Source organism: Taudactylus pleione, unplaced genomic scaffold (genome assembly GCF_031769625.1).
Source record: "Taudactylus pleione unplaced genomic scaffold, aTauple2 ptg000451l, whole genome shotgun sequence".
In the NCBI taxonomy this organism is placed as follows: Eukaryota; Metazoa; Chordata; class Amphibia; order Anura; family Myobatrachidae; genus Taudactylus; species Taudactylus pleione.
In genome coordinates, this window is record NW_028284853.1 from 3,084,910 (window position 1) to 3,101,406 (window position 16,497).

Consider the following 16,497-nt stretch of genomic DNA (forward strand, 5'->3'; position numbering starts at 1 on the left):
AGTTGGCCTGGTGTATGGCCAGCTTAACTGAGCTTTTGTATAGCAGGAACTAAGCTGTGGGCACAGACCACATTCATGGCCATATAGTGCATCGACTCGGCGGGAAGTTTGTGATTTGTGTAAGGCAGGGTTCTTCAACCCTTCAGCTGCTGTGGAACTACACATCCCAGCATGCACTGCCATAGTTTTAGCATGCTGTTATAGCAAAAGGGTGGCAGTGCATGCTGGGATGTGTAGTTCCACAGCAACTGGGGAGCCAAGGTTGAAGACCCCTGGTGCACTAAGGGAAACCTTAGTGCACACAGGGAAAAACCTTTCCCAGCCACTAGTATCTTAAGTTCTGACGTGTACCAATAAGTTTAGTCTGAGATCAGCTTTTTATCCCGAGTTATTAGTAGAGATCAGATTTTATCAACGGGGGAATTGGTGACTCAGAAATCGGTTGCTTTGGGGGAAAATGTTATGTCCTTATCAGTGGACTTTACTTAGGGGGGACTGTAACCTCAAAAGACTGACTTAGTTGTGACTATCAAACAGTGGAACTATTTTATAAAAGTTACAAGCTAGAGCACATCTTGAATGAAGGGTCATATGAAACCTGGAGGGGCGGACAAACCTCCTTAATAAAACAAATAGGTCAGATTATAAAGAGAGTTCATAAATATTAGAATTGCTTACTTTGGGAAAGAAGTGTCTTAGAGGGAACCTAGTTAATGTCTACAATATATTCAGGCTCAATAGAAAGGTTTGACTAACAACATTTTTGTACCAAGGACCATAAAGAGAATGGAGTACCGGGAAGGAAAAAAAAGAAAAAGAAAAGGGGAACACTGTGGAATTCCTTACCACAGGGGAGATGTATCAAAGCTTGGATGATCTCTCTTGAATTTCCTGGTGTGTTGGACGAACAATCTTGTTCATCCACACACAAAAGATTTCACCAACGATGAACGACCAACGATCGCAAACCCCTATGGAAAATGAACAATATCGTCCAGGCTGGCCAGTATGCATGGCCGTCCAACGATATAGTTATTGTCCATGCGGGAACGCACATCGTTGGTTGTTCATTGGTCGTTGGCTGCATAAAAATGAACGATATGAACAATATCATTATTGTTCATATCGTACATTGAAATCGGACCGTGTGTACGCAGCTTCAGAAGCAGATTGGTTGGTCCTTTTTCTCTCTCCAAAGGGTAATACATCTCCCCCCACGAGGTGGAGATGGAAAATTTATGGACAGAATGTAAAAAAATAAATAAAATCTGATCCTTACAAGAAACGATTTGTATCTATAATAAAGTTAAGGGCATATTGGGGCGATAGATGCAGAAATTAATCCAATTGACATTTTTGGGGTCATATATATTTTTCCCATGCAAAGACAAATTGGCAATAGTCACAGTCGTAGAGTTTATTTTGCCTTTTTCTGGATCAATGCAGTTCGAATTTTGCACAGGTTGAATAATGTGCACCTCTTTTCCAGCCTCTGTATGTAACTATTTAGCACATGGAAGGAATGAGATAGATATATATTTAGGTTATGCCTGTGTGCAGACTGAGAGATCTCGGACGGTTGTGTCCTCAACCTTTTAGCATTTCTATTATATTCTGCCACTGGTTATGGCAGGGTATATTATAATATCATTATGTCTATGTGCTCTCCTCCTCTGGAACGCGATCCCCCTTTCTATCAGACTGTCTACCAGCCTGAACTAATGCCCATCAGCTCTCTGCACACTCTTAACACCTGCTCTCTGCCTTCCTTCCTCATCTCTTCATAGTTTTATCCCTGCTCCCTTAGACTGTCCAAACAGGGCCCTACACCCTCTTGGTGCTAACCCTGCACTAACCTTGTCTGCAATGCCATCCCACTCACAGTTAGCATCTCAGATCCTTTCTATCCTCCCTTCCCAGGGCTCTGGGTTATTGAGCGCTATGGTTTAAAATGCTCACTGAGTTTTATAACGATCTCACCGTTCGATATTTTCCCTGTACTGGCTCTTTGAACCTTTTTATATTGTCGTTTAATCTATGTCTGTTGTATGTTTGGAACTAGCCATAAACTTTTGCATAAGCTCCGAGCTACAGTCACCTCAAAAGGTTATATTCTCCTACAACTCACATTTCAAAAACGCTTTAAAAGTCCGGCTCAAAGACTGATTGTAAAGAAAGATAAAGATGAAAGTGTCACAGATGGGTTTAGATTGTCACCTCTTATTATAAAGGGATAGGAGTAGCAAGACATTACTATGGCACAGTAAAAGTAGATGCAATATGACAGGACCTTCAGGTTCTCAAAGTCGGCCTGGTATTTCTCCTTTATGGAAGACATGTTGCCTTTAGGGTGTTTCTGCTCAAGCTCCTCTCTCATCATGTCCATCTGTGTCTCCAATTCCAGAATCCGTCCTCTCAGGAAATTCATGACGTCATTGTCGCCAGCCGAGCCAAGCTCTGATGCGATACTGCGCGCTGTAGAGTCCACCGGTGATGGCGTGTATGCGTGTTCTCTCTGGTAGCTGTCAAGTGTGTCCTGCAGTTGCTGTATGCTTTGTGTATATCGATCCTCCAACGTACGAATTTCATTCCTGTGGGTTATCCGAATCTCTTGTATCTGGTCTTGGAACTGGACTTCTAAATGTTGGATTTGCTCTCTGTGAAACTCCTCTGTTTCTTTAAGCTCCTTTTCCGAGGCATGGAGTTTAGCCACCATCTCTATCTCCTGTGCTTTCAAAACATTCTCCCTTTCCACCCACCTGTCCATCAGGTTCTGGACCTCCTCCTTATAACTGCTGTCAAGCTGGGACATGGTCTCTGTGAACTTTTCCTCAGATTCCCTAAGAAACCTTTTGGTATCTTCTGTTTGGGTGGCTACAGCCTCGGCCGCTGCCCTCTCTCTTTCCAAAACATCTGCGAGCTCACGCTGGTTTTTCTGCAATGTATCCTGGTATTCTAGATTCACCTTGGCCAGAGCCTCAGAGTGAGCCAGACACAGAGTGTCCCTGCTTCTTTGTTCCTCTAGCTCACATTCGAGCCGTGCCTTAGAGGAAACATAGCACAGCTGAGCCTGCGTAACAGCATCCTGTACAAGTAATGGTGGGAAGTTACAAGACTGAGCACAACTAAAAAGCTGTTGGGTAGTCTGTAAGAGGCTGTGAACAGCTCCTTCAAAATCGGCATGTGGCATGGACGTTAAGGCAGAAGATATTCTCTTAAGTTCATCTGCATTTTCCCTTAAATGCATGGAAAGTTCCCCCAGGAATGAGAGGTCAGTATGCATAGAAGTGGTCTTTTCACAGGGAATGACATGGTGATGATTTAACTCCTGAGATCCAGATGTTTCGTGAACCCCTATAGACACTTCATCTAGGGCAACTTCTGCTTTTTTAAGTTCATCTTCGAGAATCCTTATGCGCTGATAGTAAACTTTGGCCTTGTGAATGACCAAGTCAAGCTCGGCTTTGAGTACAGTATTAACTGCCAAGGTTTGGAAAAGATCTAAATGGGATTGAGGGCTTAATTCGGACTCCTCAGGAGCCACCACCCCTTTATTCCTCAAGATAGTGTTTCCAAGCTGAGCAACCCTGTCCCAAAAGTCTCTCTCTAGCTTGACTTTTCTTGTAAAATTCTCTACAATAAAGTCATCCGTAGATCCCTTGACATCGAGATCAGCTTCCTGCACACTCAAACCAGTCTCAGGGACTGTGTGTTTTAAGCACTCTGCCATTCTGTACATTAAGGTTGCTTGGAAGTGTATTTTTTCTGCAAGGCCTTGGAGTGGATCTTGGGGAGCCTGCAGCAGACTATCTACTGGGGAAATCTCATCGCCCGAGCAGCCGATATCTGAACCCCGAACATCCGATTGTGCACTCTCTAGCAGAATTTGTTGCAAATAATGAATTGTGCTTTCTAAAGCAGTCTTGATACTGAACATGGTTTTAGAATTGAGCGGTGTTTCACCTATATTATGCAATTCTTTTAGCATGTTACTACATGCCTTTAAGCAGCAAAACGTTTCCTTTTTAGCAGTTTCCGGGTGGCACCGTAATAGGTCGTGCTTCTCTCTCTCCACTTCTTCTATCTTCTGAGCCATAGAGTTGGCTTGAGTGATAGCAGCCTGGAGCTGCTCTCCGAGACTAGCCTCTGTCTTTGTCCAATGGTTGTGAAGGTCCATCACCCTCTCCTGATGGCTGCTTTCCTCATTTTCCAGTTTCAACATTACATCTTTCAGCTTTTCCTCACTTACATAGAGCTTGGACTCCAGAGAATGAATAATAGACGCACAGTTGTCCATGTTGCTTGACCCAGAAGACTGGTAGGGAGTAATAACCCCAGCTGACACACTTTCTTCAGAAACTGACTGCTCCTGGCTTGTATCAAAGGAAATGCTGTTTGTCCAGGTCTTCTCTGCATCATCACTGTGAGCGTATTTCTGACACTGAATGCTGGAAAAACGTATCCTTTGCCTTTTGGCTCCTGTGTCCTGTTCTTTTTCTGCAGTGACTGAACAAGTGCTTATGTCTCCGATGCTTAATGAGGATTGCAGCCCACCATGCCCAACTTCCAAGACTTCACCAAATACATCCACACACTCAACATGATGACTTTGCTCCAACTCCGCAATTCTACATTTTGCAGCCTCCAATTGACTATAAACAGTTTGAATTTTCTTTGTTTGTGATTCAGAACTTAAGCTGAACATGCTTTTCAAGGCTTCTTCCTTAGCTTTTAGTTTAGTCTCCGTCTCTTCCAAACTGCTCCCCAGAGCTGACATCTTAATAATTGCTTCATTGATATCTTGGTCTTTCTTTTCCATAACTCTCCTATGAGCATCGCAGACCTTCTTCAATTCCTCCTCTTTTGCTCTGAAAGACTCCTGGACCTTCAGAAGCTCCTCTGCCGATTTCTCCAATAAGCTTCTCAACTGGCTGTACTCCATCTCTCGCACCTCAAGCTGTTTTTGTAAGTTGATGTCAGAGTCTGTAAAGGCAATTTGATGGGCCATTTCTTGACATGTTGATTTAAGTTGGTCACGCTCCTTCTCCAGCTCTTTGATGCATTCTTCCAGCTCATGAATCAAAGAGTCCCTCCCAGTCAGCTGCTCCTGCAGGTGGTAAACCAGAATGCTGGCCTCAGTATTGGCATTCTGCTTCTCTTTCTGCAAAACCTCCATCAGTTGGTCCTTCTCTTGCAACCCATCTTCATATTTTTGAAGTTGGTCTTCGGTTTCCTTTAGGCTAAAGATTAAGAGCTGCTTCTCCTTTTCATAGCTTCCAAGCAGCTCTGCGTAATTTATTTGAACCCTTTCCTCGGTTAACGCACGAGCTTGCTCACTGGCATCCAACTGAGCTTGCAGACTCACAAGCTTGTCCTGCAGCCTCTCTTTCTCCTTTTGATAGTCCTTCTGCAGAGCTTGTTCTATTTCAAGCTCTCGAATTTCCTGCCGCTTCTCCAAAAGCAAAGATTCTACTTCCTTCAGCTTTTGCTGACTAACCTTCAGCTGGGAAGTAAGAGCCACTTCACTGCTACTCCACTCTTCCAACATTTCTTTGGCCCTGTCTTTTTCCAACTCCAAATCTCCCTTTAGTTTGGTCAGAGCTTGCTCCTTAAGGGAGAGCTCAGTGGATGCACTGTTGAGACGGGCCTGCAGGTTCAGGATCTCCGCCTCGTGATGTCTAATGCAGTCCTTGGCTTCTCCATAACTGTGCTTTAGGCTCTGTATTTGATGGTTTAACATTTCCTGATGTGTGCTCTGGGCCTCCAGTTCACTTTGAAAGGCCTCATTGACTTCATGGAGTCTTTGCCCAGCATCCGAAGAGGGATCTGCCAATTCAGTCTTAAAGAAATTGATTAAACACTGATATTAGTAACACTCTCATCTGACAAGGCTGAGTGTCACACCTCTGGTCAGAATGGCCCACAACAAAACTCATTGCATCTTTATTTTTTTGCAGCTAACTGAGCCTTTAGATAGAGGCGTCATCATCATTTTGATGCTGTATCAAATCGGCTGGTAATTTTGTGCATGGACATAAATAAAAACACACATGGAATATTGTAAAAGGGGAATGAAAAATGATATGGAAACCTAAACGACTAGTGACAAAGAGCAAAAAAAAAGGTGGAATTGGCATAGAGGAAAGATGATGCATTATTGATCAATATTGTTTTTCAAAACAAAAACAATTTTTTCTTCAATTTCATTTTTTTTAAAAGCAAAAATCAAACTTGGGATAAAGTTAAGGAAAAGGAGTATCCTAGAGCATGCAAAACGGAGGAAAATAATCAAGTCATTTGTATTTGATTTTTGTTTAAAGCATTTTTCCTAATTTTGAAAAGGTTTACTTTAAAAAAAAAAAAAAAAAAAATGAAAAAAAAAAACAAACAAACAAAAAATTAAAATGCAAAATAATAAAACAGGAGGAATGGTTTAAAAAAAGAAAAGCATAAAATTAGATTTTAGAGCTGCGTGCATGCAAATAAAGGGGTTACACCGAGCACATAAGCACATAGATACCATGGGATGGGGATGGGTAGAGAGAGACAGGAGGTGCAGCCAGAAGCCGGAGAATTTAGCCTGAATTTGCTGGACCTTTTAACGCTGGTAGGAAAAGCCCACAGATGTGACACTCAGTGAAATATTAGATGTACACCATGCTAAAAATGACAGCATGCAATAAAAGCAACCAAGTTGTGTTAGCGAGAAGACCCGTTTACCCTAATTATACAAAAGAAGAAGGTGTTGAATTCAAAGATGCATTTTAGGTTTGCGGCTGCTGAAATGGATAAATAAAAGACATGCTCGTGAAATGAAGTATTTAGTGGAATACCCTCTAAACATCCTACTAAGAGGCTACATATCTGAGAGAAACCCCGAATGGATTTTATGCAAAGCAGCGACATTCAGCTTGCTGTAACTTTTTGAAAAAAATATATAAACCTGCAAAAAGAATAGAATTTGAAGCTACGCTAAGAAAACAAAAATTTTTGAGTTATGTTATTTGCCGCACAAATATTTTTTTTTTACATTTGTTATGAAAGGGTAAGAAGCAAGCTGAATGCAGCTGTAAAGAGGCGTCAGAAGGGCATGCACAGATAAATACTATAGACTGCTCTAACACTACAGAACATGTTCACTGCCGAGAGAGGGGCTCACTATGTGGCAGTGAACAGGTTTTATCAGGCAAGAAGGAAGCGCGGTAGGTACCTGTAACACGTATCCGTCCCTGGCACTGTGCTGCTGATCCAAAGCTTCCTTCAGTCGTTGCTGAAGCGCCAGGTTTTCGGCCAGGAGGTCGGACACTTCCTTCTGACTCTGCTCAAGCTGGGCCACGGCGGGACAAAAGCAACAGAAAATGCAGAAGGTGAGATCATCTCTCTAGAAGATTATACACAGGACAACCTATTTCTGGACTATGTGATTGAAGTTAGGACACTGATATTTTTCTTTTACCTGCTTCTCCAAGATGTAAGTGATGTCATCTGCGGGGTGTTTAGGAGAAGTATTGGACAAAGGCAGGGGAGAGATAGGTATCTGTCTCTCCTCCCTTAGAGGAGTGGTCTCCACTTGTTGCCAGCGCTGCTCAATCTCCACTTGAACATGTGGCCTGATGTCAATGGAATCGGACATCGCCGGTCCCTTATCCACCTCCATTCGGGATGCATCATCTCCCGCTGACTCCTCCACAGAGTCTGAGCTCTCGAACCTTTTCCTGCGCTCTTCTCTCCTGCGAGCTCGTTCCCTTTCCAGCTCCCCTAGATCAGACTTCGAGTCGGTGGTGTCGTAAGATATGGACTTCATGGCCTCGGCTGCCTGGGCCCTTTCCTGGGCCAATGCTTGCTGAATGGGGCGGAACTCTGCCCAGTCAAAGGTTTTGGATCGCCCTTCCCTCCTGCGCTCCCGGGCTCGGCTCCTCTTCTGCTCCCCGTCTGCATCGGAGTGCTCAGAGTCCTGCTTTTCGCTCGGCATGGAGCTGGAGACGAAGGAAGACGGAGTTTTGCTCTTTTCTTCGGGCAGGGAGCTGGTTAACACAAACAAAAACACACACATAAGTACACAGGTCTTATTAAACCCACAGAGATCGTATCTCCCAACTCGGGAAGCCTCAAGCAGGAGGACAGTGCAAGGCAGGAGCAGCAGGCAGATGTTTCCATTTGTACAACAGAATATATACACAGGAGAGAATGAGACAGGAACAATCCAAAGGAGGGAACGGAAGGTTAAGAATAAACGGACAACAAAAGGTGTAATAAGCAAGAAAAAGATCGGGCCACAGAAAAGACCAGGTATGTGGAAAGTGCACAAAACAAGATCTAGTGTTGCCTGGCGTGTTCACATAGTTTGTGGCCACGACAGGCTGTGCGTTACCTGACGTTTGCAAACATTCCGACCAGTCAGAAATGCCCACTGGGCGGCTGCCGGAAGATAATCTTCTAGCAGCCGCCAAAGGCAGAGACACCTCCCGGCCCCTCTGCATCCCTGCACAGTCCCCCGTACTGCCGATCACTGCTGATCGGGTAGCCCGGCAGCAGAGTAGAGCAGCCTCCAGGGAAATGTAAAATCGTAATATTCCGATACATCAGCAGTTGATATATATTTATATATATATTTTTTTTAATTATATTAATGTGGGTTTCAAGAAAAGAAAACATTTTTTATTTGTTTGTTTTTTTAATCCTATTGAATAAGTTATAATTAGATATTCTTGACCTAATTCAATCATAAAAAACCCCCCAGACCATTTCTGCGTGGTTTTCGGAAAAATGATTAGCTGGTTAAGTGGTTAAAATGGAGGTTATTAAACAGTGTTGCTACACGTCACATTTAGCATGACTGTATACCCCAAATAAAATAAAATAATTAAAAAAAAAAAGATTGCAAAAATAAATAATTTCCATATTATAAAAAATATAACGAATCAATTTTTCGCTAAAAAAAAACCAAAACACACAAAGGCTGCCAATCTTAAAATGCATTTATATAAATGACGCAAGGAGGTTAAAAAAAAAAAAAAAAAAAAAAAAAAAAAAAAGGTGCTGAACCTTCCCCCTCCTCTGTGCACCGCAGCCTTGTCCAAAAACATTTTCTACCCAATTCAAAAATACAGCAAATATCTCACAGCTAAAGTGAATGACTAAACAGCTGCTGAGATGGGCCAAAAAGCATTGCAGAGCAGGCTCATATGACTACATAACACAAAACTGTTAAATCATTGTTTCAATATACTGGTCATCAAGATACACCTTAGAACACTACGAGCCAACCAGGCAGATCTGTGCCGATTCACATTTCTCTGCACCTGCCCTCCTCTTATTCCCCATTTCGGAGTGATGCAAGATAGAAAAGCCCCACAACAAGACAACTCAGATTTCAGAGAAGAGAATGGGAACGCATGTCCGGTGGATCTACTTACCTATAAACACATGACTGTTAAGGTGTTTAAACAGTGCAAGACAGTATAGTGGCATGGTGGTTAGCATTGCTGTCTCACAACAGTGGAACCGAATCCAACCGGCTTGGGTTTCTTGCCAAAGTTTAAAACCCAATTAACCCGAATATGTGTCTGTATCCACGTGATAATGCCTTTAGACTGCCAGCATCGCATCACTGGGCCATGGAGGACACAAACTTTGTAAAGCACTGCATTAGATGTACTGTAGGCGCTATATATAGAATAAATGTGAGCCAGGATTACCATTAATGCACCAATTGGGGGATGATTTTCTCCCAAACTGCAGGGATACTGAACATAATCTACTTCTTGGGGAGAGGGTATGGAGCCTTGGTACCATTATGGCAGAACATAAATTCTATATTATCTCCTGCCAGATTATTTTACACTATGTTATTTTTTTTCCCCCCATACATTCTGCAATCTAATCACCAACATAGTAGAGATGTACCCACTCTAAGTCGGCAGCAATGCCCTGCCTCCCCACGGGATTTAGGAACAAGAACTATACTTCACCCTATAGTGGCATCCCAGATTAAGCTTTCCAACCTGTATAGGTGGGCGACTTACTCTTCAACCATGAAGACGGAGGTTTGTCAAGGTGCAGTCTATTTTTTTGGGGGGGGCGTCTGTGGGCTCACTTTGATCCCATCGTATTACACACAGAATGACGTCTTGATGCGCAGACCGCTAGGGAATACTGGAGGCTATAACCAGACCATATTTATGAACTTGCCCAGTAGCACTGCCAGCAGGGGGAGTCGGGTTATTTTAGGTCTATAGGTGCTGAAATATCGGAGAACTGTATGCGATCAGCTGTTATATTTTAGGGCGTATGGCCAGCATTAAAGACATTTCCTGCATCACATCACAAGGATGTAGGAAAACGAGATGCATTTCTTATTGGGGGTTCCGGGAGTTGTGCTACAGATATGCAATATTAACAATAGCACAGTGGGTGAATTTTTCGTGATATGATTTAGTCACTCAGAGTCAGCAGAACATAATGAAATTATCGAACGTGAAAAGGTTTTATACCGTGTGCTTATAAATTAGCAGCAGTGTCCAGATTTGATCCCTCCTACTTTAGGTTATGTGGTGTCACATGGTACAGGTCTGCCCTATAGTTAGTAGAAATTAGGGGTTGGCACAACGTAGAGCTCAGCCATACCGCCTGCTGCTGCCTAAATAAATAAATGCAGCTGTCAGACACACATTGGAGATACCAAAAACTAGATGTAGCCTAGCAATTCCCGACATCATGTAGACAGGAGTGTTGCATGAGGAGGTATGATATAGTAATGGGCTGCATTCGGCTGAATAGAGGTTGAGCCTTCAAAATGGTCACATCCACTGCGTGCGGGCAACAAGTGCACTTTACAGCCGATATACCTTTAACCAGTGCAATGAAAATGTCCATGATGCTCTGCGTGGTTTATAAAGCTCTACGTGGCACATGCTTTCTGGGCACCTCTGCGCATAGCACCTACGCCAACTAAATATGGCGCTGGAATGGAAGACAAAAAAACAAAAACATACTTCATGCATGTCTGCCAAGAGGCGGGCAAGTAGCCAAAAACGACTTCAGCGTCCGCCGCTATGTCAGCCTGTGTGACTGATGCCTGTACGGTGCCGGTGTGACGAAGGCAGAGCAGGCAGATCATTGCCATGCCAGGATGTGGTGACAGCAAGCATGTATCTAGGACCATAACGTCCCGTTGGGTATTTACAGCTTGACAACCGCGTACCTTCATCTCCCTGAAAAGCACACCAGTGGAGGCGACCATTTTGGTGGGCTTAACCAATAGTCATGAGAATGTGGCTTAACTATCGGTTATGCCCACAAGATGGCTGCCTCAGCCGTGTAGGTGACAGATGCACTGGAGGATAAAGCTCATTGGAAAGAAGCCCTGAGACATCAGAAGCAAAAAGCATGCAGTGAACCACAACGAATACAAACCACAAGACGTTAATACAGGAGAGAACACAGCTTTCCAACCTGGGCTTCAGCACAGATAGTTTCAGAGAGAAGCTTTTCCTGGGGTTTGCATGGAAATTAAAGAGATGGCGGAATGAGAGCAGGAAGAAGGGGACGGGAAGGAGGAGACAGAATCTGGGACATGGAAGAAGCGGGTACTTTATAAAAAGGAGGAAATATATATATATATATATAGAATGTGAGAGAGATGGTGATCCCCAGGTCTGTGACAGGGGCATATTACAAGCGGGCCTCACCTGGTGACGTCAGGGGCTGTGTTGGGTCGCACATGCTTCATAATGGTCTGTATCCAGTTCCTCCGAATCCCCGAGGTCATTGCGGACAGCGTAAACTCCCCTTCTTTTGTCTGAACAAAGCAGAGTCCTATCAGAATGGCCTACGCCTTGTGGGCTTAGCAACCATCTCTTGGTACATTTCTCTCTGAGAGGGGGGATAAAGTGTACCCCTTGGATGCACAGCGGAGGCAGCCGTTGTGAAAATCCAGGCACGAAACCAGTGACAATACTAAGGCATTTCACGTCTCATGTGGCGGTGTTCTCACTAGTCCCTAGTGAACGGAGCGCCTATATTGAGTGGGGCCGATTCAATTAAAACGCACTGTCCTGCAACATTGTAGGTCTTTGCCTGCAACCCGTAGAGTTGCGCAGGATAATGTGATGTTGCCTACCGTAATAGGCATATCGGCGCAGCCGAACATCGCGTGATGTGCAGCTGCACAACGTGTTTAATTGAATCAGCCCCTTTAAAAAACTAATCTAGAATACGAATGCAAACACTTTAAAATTGCGTATAGGAAAGGGTACTAGACTGCACACCCTGAATATATATAATGGGAGGTGCTACCTGTTGAGACTATTAATGCAGGCACAAAAACAGACAAATCACAGGTGCTCAACTCCAAATTACTAATTATATATAAATACATTATGCAATAAAATGTAGGTAATAGAGATTTTTAGAATAATCATGGCCAAGGTTATGGGCCTACCCACCATATCCAGGTAACCTCTGTAGGGTAGGTCCCTAACATACTATGGTTCAAATCCAGAGCGCAGGACCCCCCCCAAACCAGCTCAGCCGAGCCACCCCAGGGCATCGCTCTAATGAGAAAGGTGAAGTGTGAAATAAGATAGGCAAGAGCAGCTCCGGCTGCATATATAACCTACAGGGGTTACCTGGATATGGTGGGTAGGCCCATAACCTTGGCCATGATTATGCTAAAAAAATCTATTTATTACCTACATTTTATTGCATAATGTATTTATATATAATTAGTTATTTGGAGTTGTGCACCTGTGATTTGTCTTTCTTTGTGCCAATATAAAATTGTACCACAACCTACATATTCCAACATTCCTAAAGAAAACGTGGCAGAATCATAGCGATAACAACCCATGTGACTAGTTGGAGCTTTGGCGGAACAGGAGTTGCAGAGGAAGCATTTGCTTGCCTATGTGATGCATTAGGATATGAATGATGAAGTCAGGTATACAGAGGCTAAGCATACGTTGCACAGCTCAGCCAGTAAAGGTTTCATTATTAGGGGGCACTGGATTTGACTTTAGTAATTGATGGTAAGTGGGAGGAGTTATGGAAAAGTAAAGGCCCTTGCGCTCAGTGTGAAAGTTTCTACAATACCCACAAACTATCACAATGCGCTACAAGGGTAAAAGATCTCTTACATGAATCTGGAATCCATAATTTCTCTGGACTGGAAACTCCGTGACATCGTAACAGGTGGACAGATCAATTTCCCCATCGAGGTCAGCGGCCTGGGTAGTCAGAGAGAAAGGAAACGCTAAGTGGCTGGAAGAGAGAATGAGATCGAGAGCAGACTCTGCCAAGTTCTCACTCACCTCTTCTGCCACCGAGTCTCGGTAATATCTCAAATTCTGGTCGGTCAGCACAAACCAATGCTTCTTCCACTAGGAGTTATCATACAAGTAAATGATTATTCTTATTGCTCTAAAGAGAACTGAATGTTTGGTCTATAAACAAATATAATTTTACAATCAAGTCCATAAACCTCTCCTATCCAATGCAGAACGAGAGCCGTGATTGACTGATATTGATTTTTCTTTTCTTATAACAAAGAGAAAACCTGAAAAAATATCCATTTGCTAAAACACTTCCTCCAATGCAAAATGACCCCAAAATCATTACATTAGGTGTGCCCAAAATTTGGATGGCGACGACTGCATCCCCCTGACCAGCAGGTGGCAGTGCAGCAGTGTTTAGGAATAGTCCACCCGCCTGGAGAGACAGGAGAGCATTGTTTATAGTCTACCATTGTCTCTTGGTGACTGTAGAAGTTGGCAGAAAGCTCTTCTCTCTTTGGATAGTAGAGTATAGCCCTTTATTATCCAGGGACCATGTAATATTATAAGTTTATATAGGATCTATCACTGGCCTGTGAAGTGCACTGCAGCCAGTATTGGCCTAAGGCATGTCACACCAACTAACAAATAGGGCCCCACACACTTGGGGTGCAGTGTTAAGCGAATCAGGGAAGTAGCATCACTATGTGACATCCCCCGAGCCATGCATATATGGGACCCCGAAAATCAACTTCCCGCAACCTAAACGGCCCATCTGAGCACGACTAAAATCGGTCATGTTGGTCCCGCAAAATATGCAGGAAAACTAGAGGCCCCCATACACGGTGCGATATGCACCTTGCGATCCGACCGTTGACATATTGAGGGATCCCCACACACAAAGCGATCGGGTGGCCGACCGCCCGATATGCCGCACCCCCCTTCCCCGCCCGTATATAGCGCTGCATGGGATCGCACATTGCATCCTCAGATCAAGTGAACATGCAGTAAGATCTGGATGTGCGATCCCACGGGAGCGCACACTGGCCGATGAGATGCCCACACACTGTACGATATAGCAGCGATATCGTGCCAATCCGTCAGATCGGCTGCTGTATCGCACCATGTATGGGGGACTTTACTCTGTGGCTGGCATTTACCTGACCTGATGATCGTATATTGTCTCTTATTTATGGTTCATGGAAATATGTGACCTGTAGACGCGTTATATTCGAGTCTCACTAAACCACAGGGATACCCCAGATCCTCAAACGTGCCTCCCTGGGATACCAGACTAGCAATGTCACATCTCTGCAAGAGACACACTAAGACCAGCGCCACTGTAGACAATGCGGGGAAAGCAGAGTACATCCATTGTTTAATCACTTCTTCAACAACACAGTAGAGAGGAAAGTTCACACCAGGATTTTATCTTAGTGTTGGTGAACAAGGAAGCACTAGCTGGCGGCTGCAGGAGCAGGCCCACCCCCTCACACAAATAGAGCCGTGTTTGTGCTACTAACTCCCAGCAAATGCTAAATCCATCTCGGAGTGTCTGCTAATACTGTAACAGTATCCCGAGCGATTCTCTTCCTCCCCGGCTCCCAGTATCCCGCAGTCCCAGGGGGGCCGCAGCTGGCAGCTGTAATAAGGTCATGATGTAACCACCCCCTCCTCCCTTCCCTGCCTCTGCTTGCACACACACAGCGTCTGCATAACTTCCAGCTCACATCACAACAAGCGCAACCTCAGGCTCCCTGTTCCTCACAGAGCATGCTGTATGGTTACTGTATGCACCCATGCAGCCACACAGGGGAGGAGTACAATATTATGCTGGGTGCAGGACCCCCCCCCATCTGGTTGGAAGAGTCTCAGTCACTGGGAGCACTGTACACCTGCTGTACATCAGGGCTGGAGAGAGGTTTCCTGGTAACAGGTCCTTTACCAGTCGTACGTGTACATTTCTAGCTCTGAGTATACTAACACTATGACATTGCTAAAACTAAGGGGTATATGTACTAAGCCTTGGAGAGCGGTAAAGTGAACGGAGATATAGTACCAACCAATCAGCTCCTGTCATTTTTTTCAAACAGCCTGTGACGTGACAGTTAGGAGCTGATTGGTTGGTACTTTATCTCTCTCCAAGGCTTAGTACATAGAACACTAAGCCACTTTTTTTTTTTAATATTAAAGGCTCTTAGCAGACGGTCAGATTTTTTGATGGCTGGTACAGGGGGAATTTTGCAATACAGACACCCCCCCTCCCCCACAGCTGCACAAGAATACGGGGTGGAGGAACGATCATAATATGTGGTGCTTAGTGATCAGACCGACGCTGTACGAATTGTTGAAGGTAAGTAGCTGCTGTCCCCTGACAGTGAACACTTTGAAAACCCTTGTCCTACAACAAGACAAACCTGATGCAAAGTGTGAATTGACATTGATGAAAACGGTCAGCGCTCGGGGACGCATAACAGATGCACTTACGGATATAGGGGTCTAGTTACTAAGCAGTGTTAGGAGACAGAGTGAAAAGTGATAAGGTGCCAGCCAATCAGCTCCCAACTGTCATTTTTCAAACACAGCCTGTGAGATGACAGTTAGGAGCTGATTGGCTGGCACCTTATCACTTTTCACTATGTCTCCTGAAACTGCTTAGTAAATAGACCCCATAGTTGTAGAACGTATACGTTCTGTTCACAATACCCGTGTTTCCTAAGATTCACAACAAAAAGTAGAATATGGATATAGAATCTGTGCATAAAAATGTGATTGTCAATCTCGCACATGCTAACTGACTAAATGTTTTTGACGTAAGGTATATCATCATTTCTTACCAATAGTTCACCACTTATCAGTTGCTAAGTCAGGCTGTCTAACTGACTGCAAGTCCCAGCATGCCATGCCACCTTCAGGCCACCAATACATGCTGGAACTAGTGGTTACGCACATGGTCTGTATCTGTTCCAGGTTATTGAACATATTACACAAAAGGACAATTGGCACATTGTAAGGATTTGCTATTAGTAAGACCAAAAGATGATGTTAGCAGGATCACACAGGCACCTTGTGAGCGACAACGTAAAACGAAACGCGCCACCACGAGCTGGAACTGCATCATAACCAGCCCACGGTGCTGCTTGCGCTCAATGAAAATGCAACACCCCCCCCCCCCCCTCCCCAGCAAAAAAATATTCCTATTCTTGCATGCACCCTAAGTAAAGAG

At 44.1% G+C, this 16,497-nt stretch overlaps 1 protein-coding gene across 4 annotated transcripts in view; it reads right to left on the reverse strand.

The window, feature by feature from the left end:
- The window catches only part of MPRIP (myosin phosphatase Rho interacting protein), a 144,120-nt gene that overhangs the window by 16,939 nt on the left and 110,684 nt on the right, over nucleotides 1–16,497 (reverse strand). For all 4 annotated transcript variants that reach the window (XM_088448143.1, XM_088448142.1, XM_088448145.1 and 1 more), the window contains exons 11-16: nucleotides 13,311–13,379; nucleotides 13,137–13,226; nucleotides 11,691–11,800; nucleotides 7,457–8,024; nucleotides 7,211–7,327; nucleotides 2,291–5,839 (exon numbers count right to left, since the gene is read on the reverse strand). In XM_088448143.1, the coding sequence (XP_088304269.1) occupies nucleotides 2,291–5,839; nucleotides 7,211–7,327; nucleotides 7,457–8,024; nucleotides 11,691–11,800; nucleotides 13,137–13,226; nucleotides 13,311–13,379 (4,503 nt within the window). The remainder of the gene's footprint in view (nucleotides 1–2,290; nucleotides 5,840–7,210; nucleotides 7,328–7,456; nucleotides 8,025–11,690; nucleotides 11,801–13,136; nucleotides 13,227–13,310; nucleotides 13,380–16,497) is intronic.